This window comes from Schistocerca piceifrons, chromosome 1 (genome assembly GCF_021461385.2).
Source record: "Schistocerca piceifrons isolate TAMUIC-IGC-003096 chromosome 1, iqSchPice1.1, whole genome shotgun sequence".
Taxonomy (NCBI): domain Eukaryota; kingdom Metazoa; phylum Arthropoda; class Insecta; order Orthoptera; family Acrididae; genus Schistocerca; species Schistocerca piceifrons.
In genome coordinates this window covers 340208832-340229863 of record NC_060138.1, presented here as the reverse complement: position 1 = coordinate 340229863, position 21032 = coordinate 340208832, and the positions used below count along the sequence as shown (strand labels likewise).

Genomic DNA, 21032 nt, shown 5'->3' with positions numbered 1-21032 from the left:
GAAACAGGAACACATAGCGCCACTGCCTTATCAGTTACCATGAAATTTGTGGCGTCACTTTAGTAGGTTGTGGAAACCAGCTTTTCCTGATTTGAGACACATACACAGTATCTAACTGTAATATTTGGCTTATTGTGTTAAACATTACAGCTTCTAATGAATAGATCATATCAGATTTTTAACTTTTTTTAATTTGGTCAATAACTCTGTGAAATATGGAAAGTTAAATTTTTGTTGAGCATGGAAGCCTTTAGGTGGGCATTCTGCAACTGGTGTGTTCACCAGGTTAGCCATTTAGTAATTGGTTAGCTGTTTAGTAATGAAGATACCCGGCCTTCACTTGCTCAAACCAGCCATAACCATAGAACAGACAAGGAAACAATGACTTCGTTTCAAGAACAGCTGTGTTTCAAAAACTAGCAGTGATCTGGACTGGTGTGAGTGAGAGAGCGATGTCATGAACACTAGGAATGTGACGCCATGAACGTTGGCTAGTCAGCAAACCCAGTTCGTTGGCCACCTTGAGATGCAATAGATGTTGAGCAGACTCTCCAGTTTAGTATTGAGTTCACTGCTTCCATGACACAGAAATTCAGAATATACAAGGTGAGTTCAATAAGTAATGCAACACTTTTTTCTTCTAGAAGTTGGTTGGTTTTATACAGGATTCAATACACTATATTATTCCCCATTCTTTTGGCTACAAAACTTTATTTTTCAACATGACCTCCATTAAATGTGACTGCCTTACGCCACCTTACTGGGATGGCCTGTACGTCTATATGGTATTACTCTACCAGATGATGTCAGAGCCAATGTCTTGCTGCTTCAGTAACCTCGTCATCGAAGTACTGCTTCCCGCAGAGTGCAACCTTCACTGGGCCACACGGATGGAAGTCGAAAGGTGCGAGATTCAGGCTGTAGGGTGGGTAAGGAAGAAAATCCAGTGCAGTTTTGTGAGCTCTTTCCCAGGTGTACAGCCTTGCAGTGTCGTGGAGAAGGTGAAGTTCGTTTGCATTTTTCTAGCAATGAACACGCTGAAGTCGTTTCTGCAGTTTCCTGAGGGTAGCACGACTGTGTGCTGTCGGCTGGAGATCAGACAAATTTGAGCGACCTTGTGATTATGATAAATGTCTCGCTCAACGACTCATCATACTTTGATTCAGTGGTAGGTCTCCATAGACGTTCAGCAAGCGCCTATGAATAGCCTATCTGCAATGCTCTGGTTTGTGGCCAAAAGAATCCCAATGACAGATCTCTGCTTGGAACGCCCATCGATTAGAGATGCCATTTTGAAGGTTACGTATAGTGCCGCCACTTATCGCAACTTCAAGAAACCATAGGAGCTGAATTGGGAATATTCCATTATGTACCACAACAAATTCCACATTTCTCAACCGAAATTGGTTGAGAAAAAAGTGTTGCGTTAATTATTGAACGCCCCTTGTAGTATGTAGTAAAGCAACTAGCAATGATAATATTTATTAATTACCAAAGCAGTTTCATAATGCAGGTCTTGATAAAGTTTCTTTGGTGAGCTGTGGAGAAATGAAGCAACAGCAAAAGTGTCGATCAACCATTTCAGAATAACACCATTCGTTTGCTAGCGAACATACACACAAACAAGCACATCAAGCGACATTTATAATGCAATGCATAGAGCCTGTTTACCTCATCCGTTGTATTTTCGTTTCCTAAGTGCTATCAACGGTGTCAAAAACAACTGCATTTTTCTTCTTTAATGGTCCTGCTAAAAGTTTTTTCGGCACAGCCGACTTTACACAATCGGCTGTGTTCCTCGGGAAGAAAATTATGACGTAAGGCGTATAACTATGACGTATAATTATATCGTCGTCTCCTAACATTGGAAGTTAAACTATTCTTCTCGCGCTCACTCTTATTGCAATAGCGGATTATGTGCTTCTGGCCTTTCTTCTGTTCATTAACAAAATGCCGCCAGCTGAAATGCGCTGTGGAATGTTTTGATGTTTCCTGCTGTCTCGTTTCATTGTGTGTAGTGTCGATCGACCTTACGACGCCAAAGATAAAAACGATTGCAAAAACATGCTGAATGTAGTCACTATCTGAAAGATTGAAAGTTGAGACATGTCAAGTTCTTTGTTGATTAGAAGTGAATGTAAACAAGTGCAAATAAATTACGAAAATGGTGGAAAACTCAAATTCATCCAGTGATAAACCAAATGACAGCGCAACAAACCAAATGCTAGGGAAAGGGATAGTGTGTAAAACACGTGAGGAATATTTTGCAGCTTTAGAAAAATGGCTCCAAGACGTATATGTGATGCAGAGTTTCGCGGCTTCATTTCCGTATATTTTAATGTGTAATCAGTTAATGCCAAATGCAGCCACGAATAATCTGACATCAAGTGTTAATACCGCCACTGGTATACCAGGGGCAGGAGTGTTTCAGTTTATTACTCCTCCCCCCTATCTGCAAGGGCAGCAAGCGAATGAAGGCGTCAGACATCGATTTGGCCCAAATGTACAGAGTCAACGAAGGGAACAGGCCAATCTTCAAGAAGGTAAGATTTTACGTCTTTACAATTTACCTATGACATTAAAGACTATGCCTTAGTCGTTAAATTTTCAGTTCTGTTTTCCGTAGTATTATGCTAAGAGTGTCATTTTAATGCCTCCTTAATGTCCAATATTACTGTAAGACGATGGTGACACAATTCATCACATGCATTTCCTTCCAACAGTCCTATTATTATGGCCGGTGCCTACCCTGTTATTTAGACCGCTTTCGCCTTGTCCAAAATTTCGGAAGTTTGTCATGGTTTACCCCTGTAAAAAAATATATGTATTACTTCCTGGTGCTTTGTGCGTATTTTTATGTTATGTTCATAATTAGCTGAAGCCAAGTTAATATATTCATTTCTAGTTTGACAGAATCTGAGTATTTAAAATGAAATGTGTTAATACAATTTGTATTGGTTTGGCACTGTTGACGTAAGACGCTATTCCTTTACTGTACTTCTGACACTAAGCAAATCACCGAAGTACACTCGAAGCTATCATTTGAAGAAACAGCCAGGTGTGTGTTGGATTACTGTTATTTGCTGATTGTTTTGTTAGTATTGTAAACATCAAGAATGAAAAGCAGGATAATATACATAATGAAAAGATTTTCCGTAAGTTCCATGTAAGATTTGTTGTGAAGATTAGAGTTAATGCATCAGTTGTTTGCATGATCTGATAATTTGCATTTTCTCTCCCTCTTTTCCCTTTATTTATTTATTTTTTTAAATTGGGAGCGTGCGTTATAGAGAATTAATACCGTGCCAGACTCTCTTGGTTGTATGTCAGTGTGTTCTTCAGTTCGTCGGAGTTGTTCTGAGATTTTTGTTGCTTGTTGTTAGTCAGATACATGAGCTTCTTTTCTTGTTCAAATGTGACTTAATTCAATGTATTTGTTTTATCTGTATTTCTGCACATAGAGAAACACAGCAAATTGCAATCATTGTTGGCAGGCACGTTGATGATACCACACATATGAAGTGGTTACACTTTCAGCTTCGAAGAATCAAAATTTGTTGTGCTACCCGACCACAAAACATCTATTAATATGGTCTCCGATAGTCATGGTTGTGAATACAAGTGACAAGGTGGCAAGCGTGGAGTTGTATAGGTATTGGATGTGGTCCTGTGACATCCCATTCCATGATTGTTGAAGTTGTCCGAGGCAGAATATCCACAGCTACAAGGCACACTCGGGAGGTGACAGCAATATAAGTACGAGCATTGCCCTGTTGAAATAGGGTGCAGGTCATCATGAATGGCAGAGCCACCAGTTGCAATATCTTCATGTTCCGTACGGGCGTCACAGTGCCCTTAAGGAACACTAATGGTAAACAGATGCAATGGGATATTGTTCCACTCACCATCACACCATATTGGCTGGAAGCGCGCAGAGATACCACAAACAGCTCTTCTTGACACTCATCAGTGCGCCTCCAGACCCGGACCTGGTGGGTGTTGCCTCCAACACAGAAGTGAGGCTGGTGATTAAAGATGACATGTTGCTGATACTAAAGAAATTAAATTCCTAAAAGAAATTGCACTGCACGCCTAATGAAAAATCTGGAGGGGGAGAAACCATGGAACTGACAACTGGATTTGAGCTATATAGTTCAAGTACATAGACTGTTTTATTGTCTTAAAACAAATCGCACTGCGCATCTAATGGGAAATTCTGAAAAATGACTTAAGTTGGACTCAACTGATAGAATTGAGTTGTATAGCTAAACTAGACAATAGTGATACCAAAAATTATCATAAAAGAAATTCAGAAAAAGAAGTCAAAAATTTGTCAGAACCAAGTTTATAAATGTGATTGCTGCTTTTTTCACTTGTAGCAGTGTCATCTGTACTTTTAGGTTCCTATCTAACCCCACCATCAGAAATCGTGCCACATTTGGAAAAAAAAAAAAAAAGCCAGATGTTTGTGGGAACCAGTGTTATAAATATGGATATTACTCCTAGCACTTGCAGCAATTTAAGCTTTGCTGTTAAGTTCCTCCCTAACCACACCACCAGAAATCACAGCATGTTCAAAATAAACAATATAGCCTAGTTTACATTAGTTACGAAGGTAGCCTCAGGTAACATTTAATAACAGGCCACATATCTTTCTCATTGTAAACTTACGATATCACATGATGGTGTGGCTCAAAGCTGCGTGTAGGAATTGGAAACTAGAATTAATACTAGAACTGTGGTGTCTGTGGAGGCAACTGGGAAGCTTGTGTTGACCATCATCAAAGATCGTTTTGCCCTATCAGTGTCTATTACGAACAAAAATTCATCACCCTCTACCCGCCATGGTACATGAAGGAAGTATGGGTCTAGTGTAGCAGGGGATACAACCCGTCGGCTTTGGATAATGACGTCGCAAGTCGCTAGAGAGCAGTTTACCATTTTTGCTTTTGCTGTTATGTTTCAGTTTCGTTTTTTTACTGATTGCTTAATAAAGTGGATCTGTTTATTCTATCTCGTGAGGTTTTTTTTTTAAGCCAAAAAACACTTATCAGCTACTGAAGGGAGCTACAACACTAAGAAGAATCGCTTCTCGTTTGGCGACTTGTGACGTCATTGTCCAAAGCCGACGGGTTGTATGCCCTGCTACACTAGTCCCAAAAGTGTGCTAAGGAACACGTGGAACATGGATCTCTAGCATTGGATTCTCTTTAGTGAATTGTGCAGCATTTATCTGAAGACTGATTATCTTTATAGAAGAGTGTAGATGTGATCAGATGCTGACACACATGTCAAGCATTCAGTCCCAGGAACTTAGCAAGGATGGGGGTCAGTCATGCTTGCGACTGGTATCATGTACAAATGTAGGGCGCCTCTCATTGCTATTTCAAGCTCAAAGGCTGTTGCAGTATTGGGACAGGGTCTGCCAAACTATTGTTCAGCTCTACAGTCAACATTTTAGCAATTTTCAAGGCAATAATGTATGAGCACACTTTGCAACTCATGAATACCTTTCTTCGGGATGCGGGAATCAGGTAAATGGATTGACCTGCGGTAATTGGTTATACAAAATCTGTTGAGATTTCCTGGGACCATTTGAAACTTGCATTGCATTATTGCAGAAATCCTCCTGATGTAATATATGACACAGGGAGGACTAATGTCAAAGTGCGGGGAGGGTTGAGCAGCAACACCTCGGCCACCTTTGGGACTCTGTGCTGAGGAGATCAACAAGCATGTTACAGTGCATGGGGTGGAGCATCATTAATGAAATTTACCGAGCAACTGGTTTTAATTTTGCAGGGGTGATATTTTGAACAGATCCTTTTATTTAATTCCCCCCCACCCCCACAGTAAAGTTACTCAAATGGAAAAGGAATACCATGAATTCATTGACCCAGTAGAGGAAAATTTTGTTGACATTGTCGTGAGGGCATATACAACAAATGATAACACTGTAAGAACAATATGTGTCTGAGTACAAACAACTTCGTCAGCACTGGTACTTTGCACACCCTCCTTTTGCAGAAATGCAAGCTGCAAATCTGTCATGGAGATCATCGTAGAGGTGACAGATGTAGTCTTACGGAATGGTCTGCCTTGCAATTTCCAGTTGGTGCCTCAGCTGGGCCAGATTTCCTGCCAGTCTTGCAGACCGCGCAAAGTAACGTTTCATCCAATCCCAAACTTACTCAGTGGGAACAGATTTGGGATCATGCTGGCCAGGTTACTTGATAGCAAGTTGGTTGGCATGGGTTACATGTAGACATGTATTGTCGCATTGAAAAAGCACATAGCCTTGTTGGCGCACTAACAGTAGGATGAAGGGTTGAATGATGTTTTAGGTGTACTGTTTAATGTACCCTCTGTGTGACCACCAGAGGAGAGTGGCCATCGTAAGATATGGCTCCCTACATTGTGTCACTAGTGTTGACCATGAATGCCTCTGTCATATACACTCCGGATGTTGGTGCTCACCTGCATAACATCACGCACACATACGACCATCACTGACACTGAAGCAGAAGCGACTTTTATCACTGAAGATGACAAGTTCCCATTCATGCTTCCATAAGTGCCTATTGCAACACTACTGGAGGCAGACTGCACAGTGTTGGGGTGTGAGTGGGAGACCCACCTAATAGCATCGCAGGACTGTAGCCCTGCTTCACAGAGCTGATTGCAAATGTTACTCACAGATACTGCTTGAGCAACAGTGTCCCTAATTTGTTATGGAGTTGTGGTGCAGTCTCATACGATGCTTTGTAATAAGTCAACAGTCGTGGCATGCATCTGTGCATTGCCACAGTCCAGGTCCAGGCGGACAGGCATGTGCACCTTCTGCTAATCACTGGCGACAATATCAATGAGCCGTGCGGACCTCTCGTCTCACGTGTAACGCAGTTCTATGCTATGACCACCCAACCTTCTGCAGAACCACTATATGCTGTCTCTCAAACTACGTCAGTTGCACAAGTGGTTCGCGTCCTCACTGTCACGGCATAGTAACAATGCTGCAGACACAGACAGAGCTCCATATGCCATGGCAAACTGGCTGATGCTGGCTCTTAGAGGTGAACAACTGCTGTAGAGCTTGTGACATTCCATGGCTGATAACACAGTTCCTGGTTTGTTTGCACTGGTGCACATTTGACCATTGCATTAATTGCTCTCTCTTAATGTCCAGTACCAATGTGACATGCCTTAGTCACTTGCATCAAGGTATTAGTTTTTCATTTTTCAGTAGTGTATTTTGTAATTTCTTAGGCTATTCTTTCACTCCCTGCTCCCCTTAATCTAGATCCATACGTGTTGAGAAATATGTAGCCTAGGTGATATAAAACATTTTTAAGAAGTTTATAATGCAGTGATTATATCTCAGGAATCACTTTCTGTAAATGTTACTGCTCGCCTTCAATATATTTAAAGAATAGCGTCATGGAATCACCAAAATCTGTTCTACTATAGCCAAAGCACAGTGATACGACATTGGCGAGACAGTATGCTTAGCACTGCAACAGACTGTAAATTTTAACACTTGGGATCTTATGAAAAATATATAAGATAATAGATACACTACAGGTGTTGGACAAAAATATGGAAGCATCATGAGAAATGCATGCTTGAATGTAAATGCAGACACTAGCCAAGTATGCAGCTTGAGTTGTTGTATTTGGCAATGAACAGCACCTGTGCAATGCCCTCAGTATATTGCAAGCACAAGAACAGTGTTCTGTGTATTGAGAATGAACTCGAATTTGGGTAAATCGTTGGTGCTCAAGTGGTGAGTATTTCCATAGTCACGTTAGCTGAAGCATTTGGTGTTTTAAGAGCCACCATATTGAAGATTTAATACCACATACAGGTAGAGCCGAAAAACATCATCCACTACATCACAGTGCAGATAAAAGTGTGTGTTGAGTGAGTGCAATGAACAATCATTGAAGAGGATTTTGGCAAAAAGTAAGAGGACAGTAGCTGGGTACGTCACCCGAGAAATGAATGTTTTATCCACAAACCCTGTCAGCAACAAAGCAACACAAAGAGAAACCCATAAGCTGGGAATTGGTAGGGCAATCTGGAATTCCAAAACCACTTGTCAATAATGCAAATGTCTGTAGTGGGAAACCACGTGCCAAAGCCATTAAACGTGGACCACACAGCAACAGATGAAAGTCACTTGGTCACACGGGTCTTGTGTAAGCTTCAAACTTCTGGCAGAGCTTATGTCCCAAGAGTGAAACTTGGGCAGGATTTCAGTGATGATGTTGGTAGCCGTATCATGGTATTGTTTGTCCCCCATGGTTACTCTGCAATCTTGCAATACTGCCAAAGATTATGTGGCCAGTTTGGTTGATCGTGTCCATCCCATGCTACTCTGTTTGATCCCCAATGATGATGCGTCGTTCAAAGAAGACGGGTCTGATGTTCCCATAGGTTGGAATCTTCCAGAACTGGTTTTGTGAGCATGAGGTTGAATTGTCTCATCTCCCCCATTCTCCACAGTTACTGGATCTAAGTATTACTGAGCCTTTGTGGTATACTTTCGATAGAAGGGTGTGTGAGTGCTACCCACCTCCACCATCATTTCCTGAACTTTCCAATTTTCATAGGTAGAATGACATAAGACTCACTTGAAAACCATAAACAGCGTGTATTTATCAATTCTGAGATGACTGAAAGCTGTTTTGAATGGCAACAAGTTTCTTACACCACATTATTCATGGTAATGTGCTGTATGTCCATGATGTTTTCATATTTTTGTCCACCCCATGTATATGTGACAAATTCTGCGAACCAAAAACAAGCACATTTTTCATGTCAGGAATCTGGCCAGCAGCACCAGCACAACATCTGGCTACACTTGGTCCACAGTATAATGTTCTTGTAACATGTCCATATGATGATGAGCCTGCAGTTGCTCGAAAACATGTTCATGGTTGAGTAAATCGTAAAAAAAGTGACCAGTTGTGTATTTATTATCAGATAAATTGCCAATTTAAATCACAGTCGCAGTTTGTCATCCACAATGAATATAATTTAAAAAATCCTCTAATCTACCCTTGTAATCAATAAGAACAGTTGCATAATTGATTGCTTTTTCCATTCTCATAACATATATTTACACATCTGAAAGGGAAAAGTCACCAAAAAGACATCACAACTTGTTTGTGAATTATGAAGTTGCACCCAAGACTGACACACATAGAAACTGTTGGAACCAATTTTTCTTTCATCCAGAAAAGAAAGATTAAAGATCAGAGGGAAACAGGTGAAACACAAAAATATTTGGAAAGTTTCTAGAATCCCAGAACAACAAAGGCACAGCAAGTTGAAATGAGAAGGAAATAGCCCACATCAAAAGGAGAATGTGCTTGAATTTACCTTCGCAACATCGGGTCTGGGTGCCTGCTCACTCTTCCCAACTTTCCCTAACCTATCTATCTTTTTTGATTGAGGATGAAAATGTTTTAAAATCTAGGCCTTGCCTTTTCACTTTTAAAAGCATCATATTAATGTCGTCTCCAGAGAATAACTGTGAAAGCCAAGCGACAGATTAGGTTTGTAGACATGAGAAGATTATTTGTAGAGAGGGAGTTGACAAGTCAGAAAAGGCCTTCTGTTACTATTTTAATATATTTTCTCTTTAGCAAAAATTTTGTCATGGCATTATTTGTACAAATACTGATTCATTACACATACTGTATTTAGATTGGAACTGTGTACATAATTTTATCACTTAATGTGTTCTCACCAATTAGTTTCTTTGAGAATGATATAGTGAATATTAATCTGTTGCTAGTGGAAAAATAGGGTTTAGTTGTCTTGGAAAGCAATAAAAGTTCCAAAATGAGAATCAGTCAATATTTGTGCCAGATTATCCAGGGTCATGTTTGATCTTGAAAGCTTTCCTTAAACTCCACAGGTTCCATATTTTTTCTCAACTATTTTCATAGGAGGGTTATGGTGCCAGACTGATGTTTAGCACAGACTGAAGTGTAGGTTAGGGTAGAAGGTATTTGGTTGTGAGTTAGCAAAGCCAATGAATAATGTGATGTGATAAAAAGTTATGACATGCCAGGTGATTATTTTTGGGATGAAAGTTATGCTGACTGACTGATATGTAGTTTCAGGTTGGGGTGAAAGCTGATAGGCTCTTTGTGAGCTGGAAGAGCAATCAAATGCCATCTTATGAGATAAGGCTATGTTAGAGTTATGATGTAATTAGAGAAAGCTCAGCTATATAGTTACTGATGTAAGAAAAATTTTGTTACATTTACTGAATAATGGTTTTGTGTTCCTGATTACATTGTGCATTCGGAGGCAGTATTCGCATCAGTTGTGCCACAGTTACTTCATCTTATTGCCATGAAACACGTAGTCTGTCTGCTGCTCTTGTACTACATACTTAAAACTAGCCATTGACTAACCGTTTAGGATAGTGAGAACTGCCGACATTGCTTTGCAAAATACAAAATAGCACTGCCTTCGTTCCAGACACTGTGTGCATGCGCAGATGATGTGACTTACCAAATGAAAGTGCTGGCAGGTCGACAGACACATAAACATACACACAAAATTCAAGCTTTCGCAACAAACTGTTGCCTCATCAGGAAAGAGGGAAGGAGAGGGAAAGACGAAAGGATGTGGGTTTTAAGGGAGAGGGTAAGGAGTCATTCCAATCCCGGGAGCGGAAAGACTTACCTTAGGGGGGAAAAAAGGAAAAACGGACGGGTATACACTCGCGCACACACACACACATATCCATCCACACATATACAGACACAAGCAGACGTATTCGTGTGTGTGTGTGTGTGTGTGTGTGTGTGTGTGTGTGTGTGTGTGTGTGTGTGTGTGTGTGTGTGTATATATATATTCTGACTGATATTGGTATGTCTCTATTTTATGTTTGTGTTAATTTCTTTGTTTAAGAAGAATATGATTTCATAAAAATCAGGCAGGAACTGTGAAACAAAGCTTACCCAATGGACGACATTGTTGTTTACTCTGTGAAAGTGGAAGTAATTTGCACTTTCTTTTTTCAGGAATCGTGTACAAAATACCTGCTGTGTGGAAGAGGATAATTGCTGAGCTCTTGGACTTTGTCATACTATTATTTGTAAGATTAGCTATTACTTTTGTTGCTGTGGATTTTGACATTATGTGAGTGAGAACTAAAATGCATATAAATTTGTGATGTGCTATTTTGTAAGCTAAAATAAGCATACATCGATGTAAGTGTCACAGGCAAGCAAATAGCAGCTAAGAACAGTAAGACATTTTTATGAAGTTTAATGTCAATTGGAAAACTAACCCACTTATTGGTACATCCTTTATCGAGGAGCTAAATGTGACTGAATCATTATTTTGTAATGCTATAATGGTGTCAAACACTATAATGTAACATGAGACAGGGAATTCTCTGAGCCAAGGAAAAGTTTCATATTACCTCCTTGTGCTGTGCTTTTTTCTTAGTATCAAGATACCAGGCACACACAGTTACTATATGACATTCCTCTCAACAGTCAGCAGAAGTATGGCCAATTTACATCCTATTCCATTATTTGGAAGCAGTACCATGACTGTACACATCTTGTAGTAGCTGCATTATTCATTTCTGACCACAATAGACGTAGAGTTGTGGTAGGAGACAGAAAATGTTTTTTATTTGTCACTATATACATAACCTTCTTCCTGTTTTTGAAGGAACAGTTTAATACAAGTCATAAGAGGGGGGTCTATTTCCTTAAACTTATTTTGTGTCTTCTGAGTTTAGTTTTTCTGTGCACCTGTTTGCTAGACTCTGTCACAATTGCATCTGAATGTTACCTGCCCTCCAAAAGTAAAATAATTATTTTACAAATTGAGATTGATCAGATTGACAGAGAATGGCTTAGTTAGTCTTACGTGCGAGCAAATGTGAAAACATAATTCCCGCCGTGTTTGAACCATTAAGAAAGACGATGACTTTAGTGGTGTTATAATGTGTAAGCATGGGTTATGGATGGGTCTACCACTTCATACAAGTAACACAATAGCAAACAAAGCAATTTGTGGCACTGTACAAAGAAGTTAAGTTGATAACACCTGAAACAAATATTCTGACAAGACTTTTTTGAGAGTTTAAAGCAATGAGTAATGAATACTGGTAAAGTGTTGTGGACAAACTTGGTGACCCATGTGAGAAGGGGAGTGGATGGAAAAAATAATTTGTGTAGTCTATAAAAGTATTTTTCAATGGGGAAACCAAGGGATTTAAATATGAATTGAATATCCATTCTGTTTGCAAGATTTGGCACACTCTGACTTCCCCCAATTCCCAAATCTGTGGCTAGAAAATGTTTTGATTACAGTATTTTGGCAGCTGTAGGTAGATATTCTGCAGACTTTTGAGAGCATTGCTTCAGGGATGGAATCTGCTCACTGGAAAAATGTTGGACAAAGTGTGTTTTGACCTAAACACAGATTTCTGAAGTCCAGATGTGCATTATTGCTCTCCAGCAAATATTTTGCTCTCACAATATACAATGTTTTAATGCATCAACTTTTCTGTTCTCCATTTTCTTCATTAACATCCATTCCTTCGCTTCTCCAAGTGCATTCTGTGTTGATATCTTGATCATGATTCAGCTTTCCTTTTAAATATTCCAAGTGCCCTTCCTTGTCCCAGTCTATCTTTCTTTTATCTCGTAGTATATCATTCATGATTCAGCTTTGTTTATCATATTATATCTCCCTCAACATTCACGCTTATTTTATCTTTCTCGTGTCTCATTTATCTCTTGACTCTTCTTACACTCTGATTTCTTTCCAATTAAAGTGTCATCATGACCTGTCAGTTATAGTCCAGTCAATGAAAGGAAAATAGGAGTGGTGGGGAGGTGGGGTTGGGGGTTTATTGACTAACCTACTAAAAATCCTGACCAGTGGTATATGTGGGCGGGGGGTCACATTTATTTGTCTTTCTTAAATATCTTGAAAACTGTGGCTTCTAGCAAAAATGTTTCCTGTTATAAAATTCAGCTACATTAAATTTGCTACAAAAATGTCCTATCCATTTTTCCTCCAGGACTAATACTTTCAGCATCTTAGGGGATGGGAAACTCACGAATTATTAAAGATAGTGTTTCAGCAGTATAAAATTAATGTATGTTGTTAAATACTGTGAGTTAAGAACAAATATTAAATGTTTGTATCATATCAAAGTGCAGTAGGGCCATATTAAGGGGTAAATTGTGTTCTGGTGTAACACGGCGGAAAGGCAGGGGTGGAAGTTAGAGGTGTGAGGGAAGGTAAGTCACTGGATTGTGGTCATGCAGTTACTCCCTTCACAGATCTGCAAAACAAAGAACAAGCAGACAATTCCCCATTCTCTCTACTGCACGATTTCACAAAAGGCAACTATAGGATGTTTCACGAAGTTATGCCAGCCCTTCTGCAGCTTACCTTATAGTTCACTGTTGATGCTGTGTGCAGACATGCATAAGAGATGTTTATTTTCCCCAAAGCACATTAACACTACATGGAGTCCAGATGTGAATTATTAGTAATACTAAGATGCGAGAAAATCATATGGACAGAATCTACATAAATTCCTACACACTGTTCTACAGTGTTATAGGTAAACTGATTCTTATTCAAGCTGTAAAGCAGCTGTAGCATTCTTCCAGGAAAGACATCCGGAGTGCTTCTCACTTTTCAGTTTACAGACTGACTATACCTCCCCAGCATTTTCTGTCCAGTTATTTAATGTGAGCAGGCAAAATAACTGCACAGAGCTCATGTTTGTGCAGTGGAGTTATTTTTAGGCTATTCAGTGAGTATGCAGTTGCTGTTATGTATAAAAGCTCACGGCTGGAGCACTTGTGAAAGCTCAATGGCTGGAGCTGTAAACTGTCTACCACACTGAAGAGCCTGTCCCGTGTGTAACATGTGTAATATATATTCGACAGTGGTGGGTTTACTGTTTCCAATACCACTGTCTGGAATACTTTTTAACAGTGTGAGGGTTTAAATGGGCCCCCTTTGCAACAGAAGTAGGACATGCAGGTGTTATTGAATTTCTGATATTTCAACAATAGTCAAGAATGCATTACAGCAGATTACTTTTCTAGATTTGAAAATGGTAGTCCTATCCCATCAGACATACTGATGCATGCCTTGCAAGGTATACTATGCATGCACTCAGTGCAACCCACTCGATAAATACCAGCAATTCCTGAGTGGAACAGATTTATGCAGTCTACCAGTAACATAATGAATAGTGAGAGAAGTGCTGTAACATTTTGGTCATTCATTAATTCATCACCAAGTAACTACATGACTGTATAGTATGCTATTAATGACACACAGCGGCAAGGTGCCACATCTACCTTTCCAGTCTCTATCCCACAAACACTACATAAGTCACTGCCAACATCACACTTGCAAGTTAAGTACTTCTCACTCATTGCTTATAGGAATGTATTTTACATAAAAGCTCCCTTAACAACTGTAAGTATTCACTTAATAAACTGACAATATCTCTACTACATAAACACGAGCTCAGTGAAATTATGTTGAATACTTACATAAGAGAAGTGGACAGAAATGCTGGGGAATATAGTCCATTTCTAAAGTGCTCATGGTCTAGGAAGTCACCTTTTCTTGGCAGGAAACTGCCGTACAGGATGACTAAGAATGGATTTCCCCTGCAGCAGTATAGAGCAGTGCAGAGCTTTATGTAGAATCTGGCTATATGCTTTTCTTGTGTTTGTATTATTAGTAATTCATATCTGTATTTCATCTAGTGTTAATCCACTTTGTGAAAGTAAACATCCCAGGCATGTCTGTTCACTGCGTTACCAGCGATTCATAAGGCAAGCTGCGGAAGGGTTGGTATAACTTTGCGGAGCAGCCTGTTGGTGCTTTTTGTGTCATCGTGCAGAAGACAGATTGGAGAATTGCCTGCTCGCTCTTCATTTTGCAGTTATCTAAAGCAGGGAAGTGCATGATCACAACCTGGCAACACACCTTCCCTCATGCTTCCAACCTCCACCCCCACCTTTATGCCCTGTTACACTCAGTAACACATTACCCTTAATACAGTTCTACTGCACTTACATGTGGTATAAGCATTTAATATTTGTACTTAACCAGTGTTATTTAACTACATATTTAACAAATTGCCTGCTCACTCTCTCGGCCTCCTTGGCTGCCATTTGTTTGATGATTTTTCTAACACTTCATCAGCGTGAGTGCTGACATTGTCAAAGTTTCACCCTCCATTGCTGGCGCTGAGACCTTTTCTGTGCTGTACATTGCACAGACATGGTGTAGAGACTATGTATAAACCGACAGCAACGGAGAAAAGGGACCCACTTATAATGTCATGAATATACAGCATACATTGTACTGGTGGAAAACTCTATGTTGGAATGACTGGACAATCAGTCAAGACCAGGATCACAGAACATAAGTGGGATTGCAGGTTGGGACCTGTGGAGATATCAGCCATGGTGGAGCACACAGTGTGTGAGACCAACCACACAATAAAATTTGCTGACACAGAAGTTCTTACTGTAGAGAACAGCAATCACATCTGCTTGTTCAGGGAAGCTATAGAAATCCACAAACATGACAGTAGCTTTAACAAGAATGAGGGAAGCCTGAAGATGAACAGATCCTGCAAGAGAGAACCACAGCAGTAATGACCACAGGAAAATTCTCAGGTATTGGCACACCAGGTACCTACAATCAACAGCTGCGGGCTCAGCACCAGGCCGCTACCAGCAATGTAGGGTGCAGCTTTGACAAAGCCAGCCACTCCTGCTGGCTAAATGCCACAAAAATCATGAAACGAATATTGCCTGAAGGAAACAAGACAGAATGCCACAAAAGCCTTGACAATTTTGAATGTACATTAATTTTGTACCAATGAAATGTTCACTATCTTTAATAATCTGCAATTTTTCCATCCCCCGCGGTGTGGAAGCTATTAGACCAAAAGGAAAAATGAAAAGGATATTTTTATAGGAAATTTAATGCGCTTCAATTTTGTATTAAGAAACATTTTCGTTAGGAGCTGCGGTTTTCATGATAGCAAGAAGAAATAAAAACAAGACCTTTAAATGCCCGCCACCACACCCCGACATGCGCACCACACTGTTCAGGACTTTTAGTACGCTGTTCATGACACTCCACCCTACCACTGTACAAAAATTTGTGACTAAATTAATTTTTTCCATCTAGTCAGCATTTTTTGGTCTTCATCTACCTCATTAGTATGAAGGAACTTGAATGTTCGTCCATTTTGAATTTTGGGTTGTTTCTTACACTTTGTGTCTTCTTTGTATTAGTTGGTCTTTTCCTGTCTGTGGGTGACTGGTATGTGCTTCTTATTAATTACAAATAGTACCAGTATTTGATTCTCGCACTCAACTTAAAACACAGTACCCATTCTTGTTTAAAACAGGCAATTTTACTGATACTCCCTGGCAAAACTGTGTATTGGACCGAGACTTAAACCTGGGACCTTTTCCTTCCGCAGACAAGTTCTCAGCAGGGTCCTAGACTGTTTCGAAGCAGCATCTCTGCAATACCTTTTCTTCCAGGAGTGTTACTCCTGCAAAATATGCAGTAGGACTTGTGTAAAGTTTGGAAGGTAGGAGATGAGGTACTGGTGAAAGTGAGTCTGTGAAGGTGGATCAAGAATCGTGCTTGGATAGCTCAGTCTGTAAAACACTTGCCCATCAAAACAAAGCTACCAGGTTTGAGTCCTGGTCCAGCTCACAGTTCTAATCAGCCAGTAAGTTTCCAATAAATGCCACTCTGCTGCACAGTGAAAATTCCTTCTGGAGAATATATTATTGTTTACTAGAAGGCTGTTTTGGTCAAAGTATACATATGTACCATAGTACTGTACACCATGTGTTCCAGCAGATTTTATGCCTTCCAGAATTACGTAGGTGTAAGCTTTCATGCTGTCACATGGCAACTGTGTTCCTATGACCCTCACCAACCCCACGAGCAAAAGCAGTGAGAAAGAGGAATAACTTCTGTTTGCTCCTCTCCATGCACAAATATATCTTTTCTTAGAATTCAAGGGTACTGTAAAACATTGGGTGGGGCAAATAAAAGTGGCTTGGAGAACAGGATTCTAGAGTACAAAGAAATATAGCAGAGAAAAGGAAATGCAGTACTCACCTGACTAAAGCAGATGTTGAAAGTGACCACCATTCATCTCTTGGCACTTTTGGGCCCTGGTCAGCAAGTTGCTGAAGGTATATCAAAGCTTGACTGCTGGAATTATTGCAGTCTCATCCAAAAAGGCCAGCTGCAGTTCTTCAAGTCTGTGAGTGATGTTGCGATACACCTTAAACTTGAGGGCTCCCCGCACAAATCGCATTCGGGAGGACGACGGTTCAATCCCGCGTCCGGCCATCCTGATTTAGGTTTTCCGTGATTTCCCTAAATCACTCCAGGCAAATGCTGGGATGGTTCCTCTGAAAGGGCACGGCCGACTTCCTTCCCCATCCTTCCCAAATCCGATGAGACCGATGACCACGCTGTCTGGTCTCCTTCCCCAAACCAACCAACCAATCCCCGCACAAAGTAATCACATACTGACAGATCAGGTGACCTGGGTGGCCAGCTAAGGCTGACCTCTGCTAACAGTTGTATCACTTGTGAAGAGTGTGTAAATGTGCTCCATAGTTTGGCTGGCTGTGTTGGCAGTTGCTCCACTTTGTCGGAAATAACTGTAGGTCTTTTCCACCTGCATTAACCACAAATGGTTTCAAAATATTGGCAATGTAATGACCCGAAGTCAGCATCTGATGAAAGAAGAAGGGTCCAATAAAGAAGATGGGTCCAGCAATGTGACATGCAGGTGTTGCGCACCAAACCAAAGCTTCTGATCATGCATTAGTGTATTGTGGAAATTACGCAGATTCTCTGTTGCTCAGGACCTGTGATTCTGTGAGTTGACATAACCTCTCAGGTGGAACCAGGCTTTATTAAATGTAACAAACAGATCCATGTCAAAGCCATTCATTGTTAGCTCAGTAAACAGCCACTCACAAAACTGGAGGTGCTGTGGAGCATCTGCTGATTTTAATGTATGAACTACAGACACTCAGTAGGGATGCACATGCAAGTTCAGGTGGAGTATTCATCCTGATCAATGTGATGGGCTGGTCCCTTGTGATAGGTGGCGGGTTGATTTAGTAAGACTCTGAACCATTTTCTGGTGAACTGCAGCTACATTTTCTGGTTTGCAGACATGTTTCGAAATGTTTTTTGACTTTTCAAAACAGATCCTGCCTGGCTCCATTTTTGGACTAAGCGTTGCATGGCACTCTTTGCTGACACTTTGACACATTTAAACTTCTCAGCAAACAACTGTCCACACTAATTCCATGACATTGTTGTCAAGTAACTTTCCACAATGAACACCTGCTGCTCCATGTGAGTATCTGCGTCCCCTTTGCACTGTTCCACTCTCACTGACACAGCCCACACTGCACTCTGAACCGGTGTGGATCACATGGCAGGCACACACATGTTGTGCACGTCACAAGTTGCGGTTATATGCATACATTCACATTCAGTCGTATAGACTTGTCCAAGTCACTTTTATTTGCCCCATCCTGTATTTTCAATCTCACAAATGTGTCAAAACTCAAAGAGTATGTTCTAGTATATTTTTTATTGTGTGGGTACTCCTAATGAATACAGTACAAATTTTGTGATGAACCTTTTTGGCAGTGTCTATTGGGATCCTGTGAACTGTCCATAACTCTGACAAATTCATTTCATGGAGATCATTTTGGTGCAGTAACACAAAGTTGTAATGGTGCTGTCAGATGAATTCTATTGTTGATGTAATTTGTAATGAAAGCCCCTGATTATGGATGGCCTAGGGAGGATTGTTCTGTAGGATGAGATATCTTGTGAACAATATAAGATGTGAAGTTTCGTCAAACCCCTATTAGTATCTCCACTCAGTGTACGTAAACAAAGACATGTTGTCCATGCAATGTGAATATCATGTGCTAAGGAGGAACACACTGGTTCATTCACGTAGAAGCTTTGTTTAATCAAGGCCAAGTAATGAAAGTGAAATACCAGTATTACATCATGGTCATTTAAAAAGTTAATCAGGCACTATGTGTGTTGAATCACTGAGATGTCAGTGGTATCAGTGCATTAATACTGTAATGGATTACACATGTCCATGAATGATTATTCTCTGTAAACATTGACATTTTTCAAGGTTATGAGGCTGAAAATATGGTAAAGAAACTTCCTCGGTGGAATATAACTAATAAGCTGATTAAAGGTAACAACTCGCCATGTAGCTGTGCATTAAGTCATAAATAGGTACATAAACAAGAATGATAATTTTGGCGATGTGAAACGAGGGACATTCTACCATTAATCCTTCCCATTCTTCCTATAGTGGTATTCCACTGTCGATTCAGCCTACACAATATTCTGGTCCATGCCTATGCCAGTCCCTCTCCTAACCCTTTGTCACATATCCCTGTTTAAAGCACAGTTACAACATCTTTCTGATTCACTCACACGCCACATCCTACTCTACTCTTGTCACAGGCCTTTCCTATCCCATAAGAGACAGTGCCAAAGTTGAAATAAACCAACCAACCATGTCATATACCAGCTCTGCTGCAATTTCTTTGCAGCATTATATGTGAGCATGACCACCAACTAGCTATACACCATAATGAATGGCCATTGTTAGAATGCAGCCGAGAGCAGAGTTGTGCATCCAGTGATAAAATACATTGCTTAGTGCCGAGCACAACATGCTGGAGTTCAATGGCTGTTCCACAAACCGTCTCACCTGGATCCGTCTCCTCCCCACACTATCAGCCTTTATGAACTGCATGTATGGTGGGAGTTATTTTGCAACATGTTCTTCATTTCGTAGTCCTCCTGGCCTCCGTCGCTGCTCAGCCCCTGCACCCCATTCCTCTGTCCCACAGTCTCCCTTGCCTCTGCTCTGTCATCCCTCACTAGCCCCTCCCTCATGTCGTCATCTTCTGCAGTGCTCCTATGTTACATTCTGAGCCCATGTACCTGCAGCCTCTCCCTTCCATATTCCATGTTATAGACTTTCTGTCTCCCTCCAAGTCCTCACCCACACTTCCCCAACCCTCCATCTTCCCTCTCTTTTCTCTCCTCACCCAATTCACCCAAAACAACCCCTCGCCACAATTAGCCTGCTGAATTGCATTTCCACCATTGTGTATGCAACCGGCTCACTGTAGCTATATGTGTGTCTGGGGAGAGAAAGGGGTTTTGCGTACCAACGACCCAATGCCTCTAATTCAAGTTGTTGCCTTTTCTCCTAAATTGTTTATATCCTGCCAGAACTTTCCATACCATATTAAATTTTTCTGAACTTTCAGACGAATCCTTTTTCAAAGATAACAGAACACACACACATGTGCACAGCTCTGTAGTCCTAGCAGACTAAATTGTGCTGTGATTGCATTTCAGCAGCAGTGTCAGCACAATATAGTTGACTGGTACAATTTATCTATGGATCTGTGTGTATGTTCTGTTATACCTGAAGGATAGCAACATTTTTCGACCTTACTGTGTGTCTATCAATGACTCAACAATAAGGTGAGTTTCTGCCTTTACTTGTTAGACTTCTCTTGGCTCTCCTTCCAAACAATTTTAGTGTGCAGTAGGGCACAATAATTTTATTATGATGTGCAGTAATGTGTTGCTAGTGTTTTTCTAGCAATACCATTGTGATAATGGGTTCAAGATTTTTGTGTTGCACTTCAGCTGTTAAAAGATGAAAAGTAGCAACTAAGCACTATATGGTACCCATTGATCAGGTCTCCACCCAATAGTGTGTGGATAAAAATGGACTTTCAACACAAAAAAAAAAAAACATTGAATGTAAAAATTAAGAAATAAAAGTACACACACACACACACACACACACACACACACACACACACACACACACACACACACACAAAATGATCTGAATGATGGTCAACAGCTTAATG

General features: G+C 40.4%; 1 protein-coding gene across 1 annotated transcript in view; it reads left to right on the top strand.

The window, feature by feature from the left end:
• The first annotated feature begins 2048 nt into the window (after positions 1–2048).
• LOC124787383 (protein FAM8A1) overlaps positions 2049–21032 on the top strand; it is a 29973-nt gene continuing 10989 nt past the window's right edge. The window contains exons 1-2 of the mRNA XM_047254335.1: positions 2049–2543; positions 11046–11163. Of these exons, the coding sequence (XP_047110291.1) occupies positions 2165–2543; positions 11046–11163 (497 nt within the window). The 5' untranslated portion in view covers positions 2049–2164. The remainder of the gene's footprint in view (positions 2544–11045; positions 11164–21032) is intronic.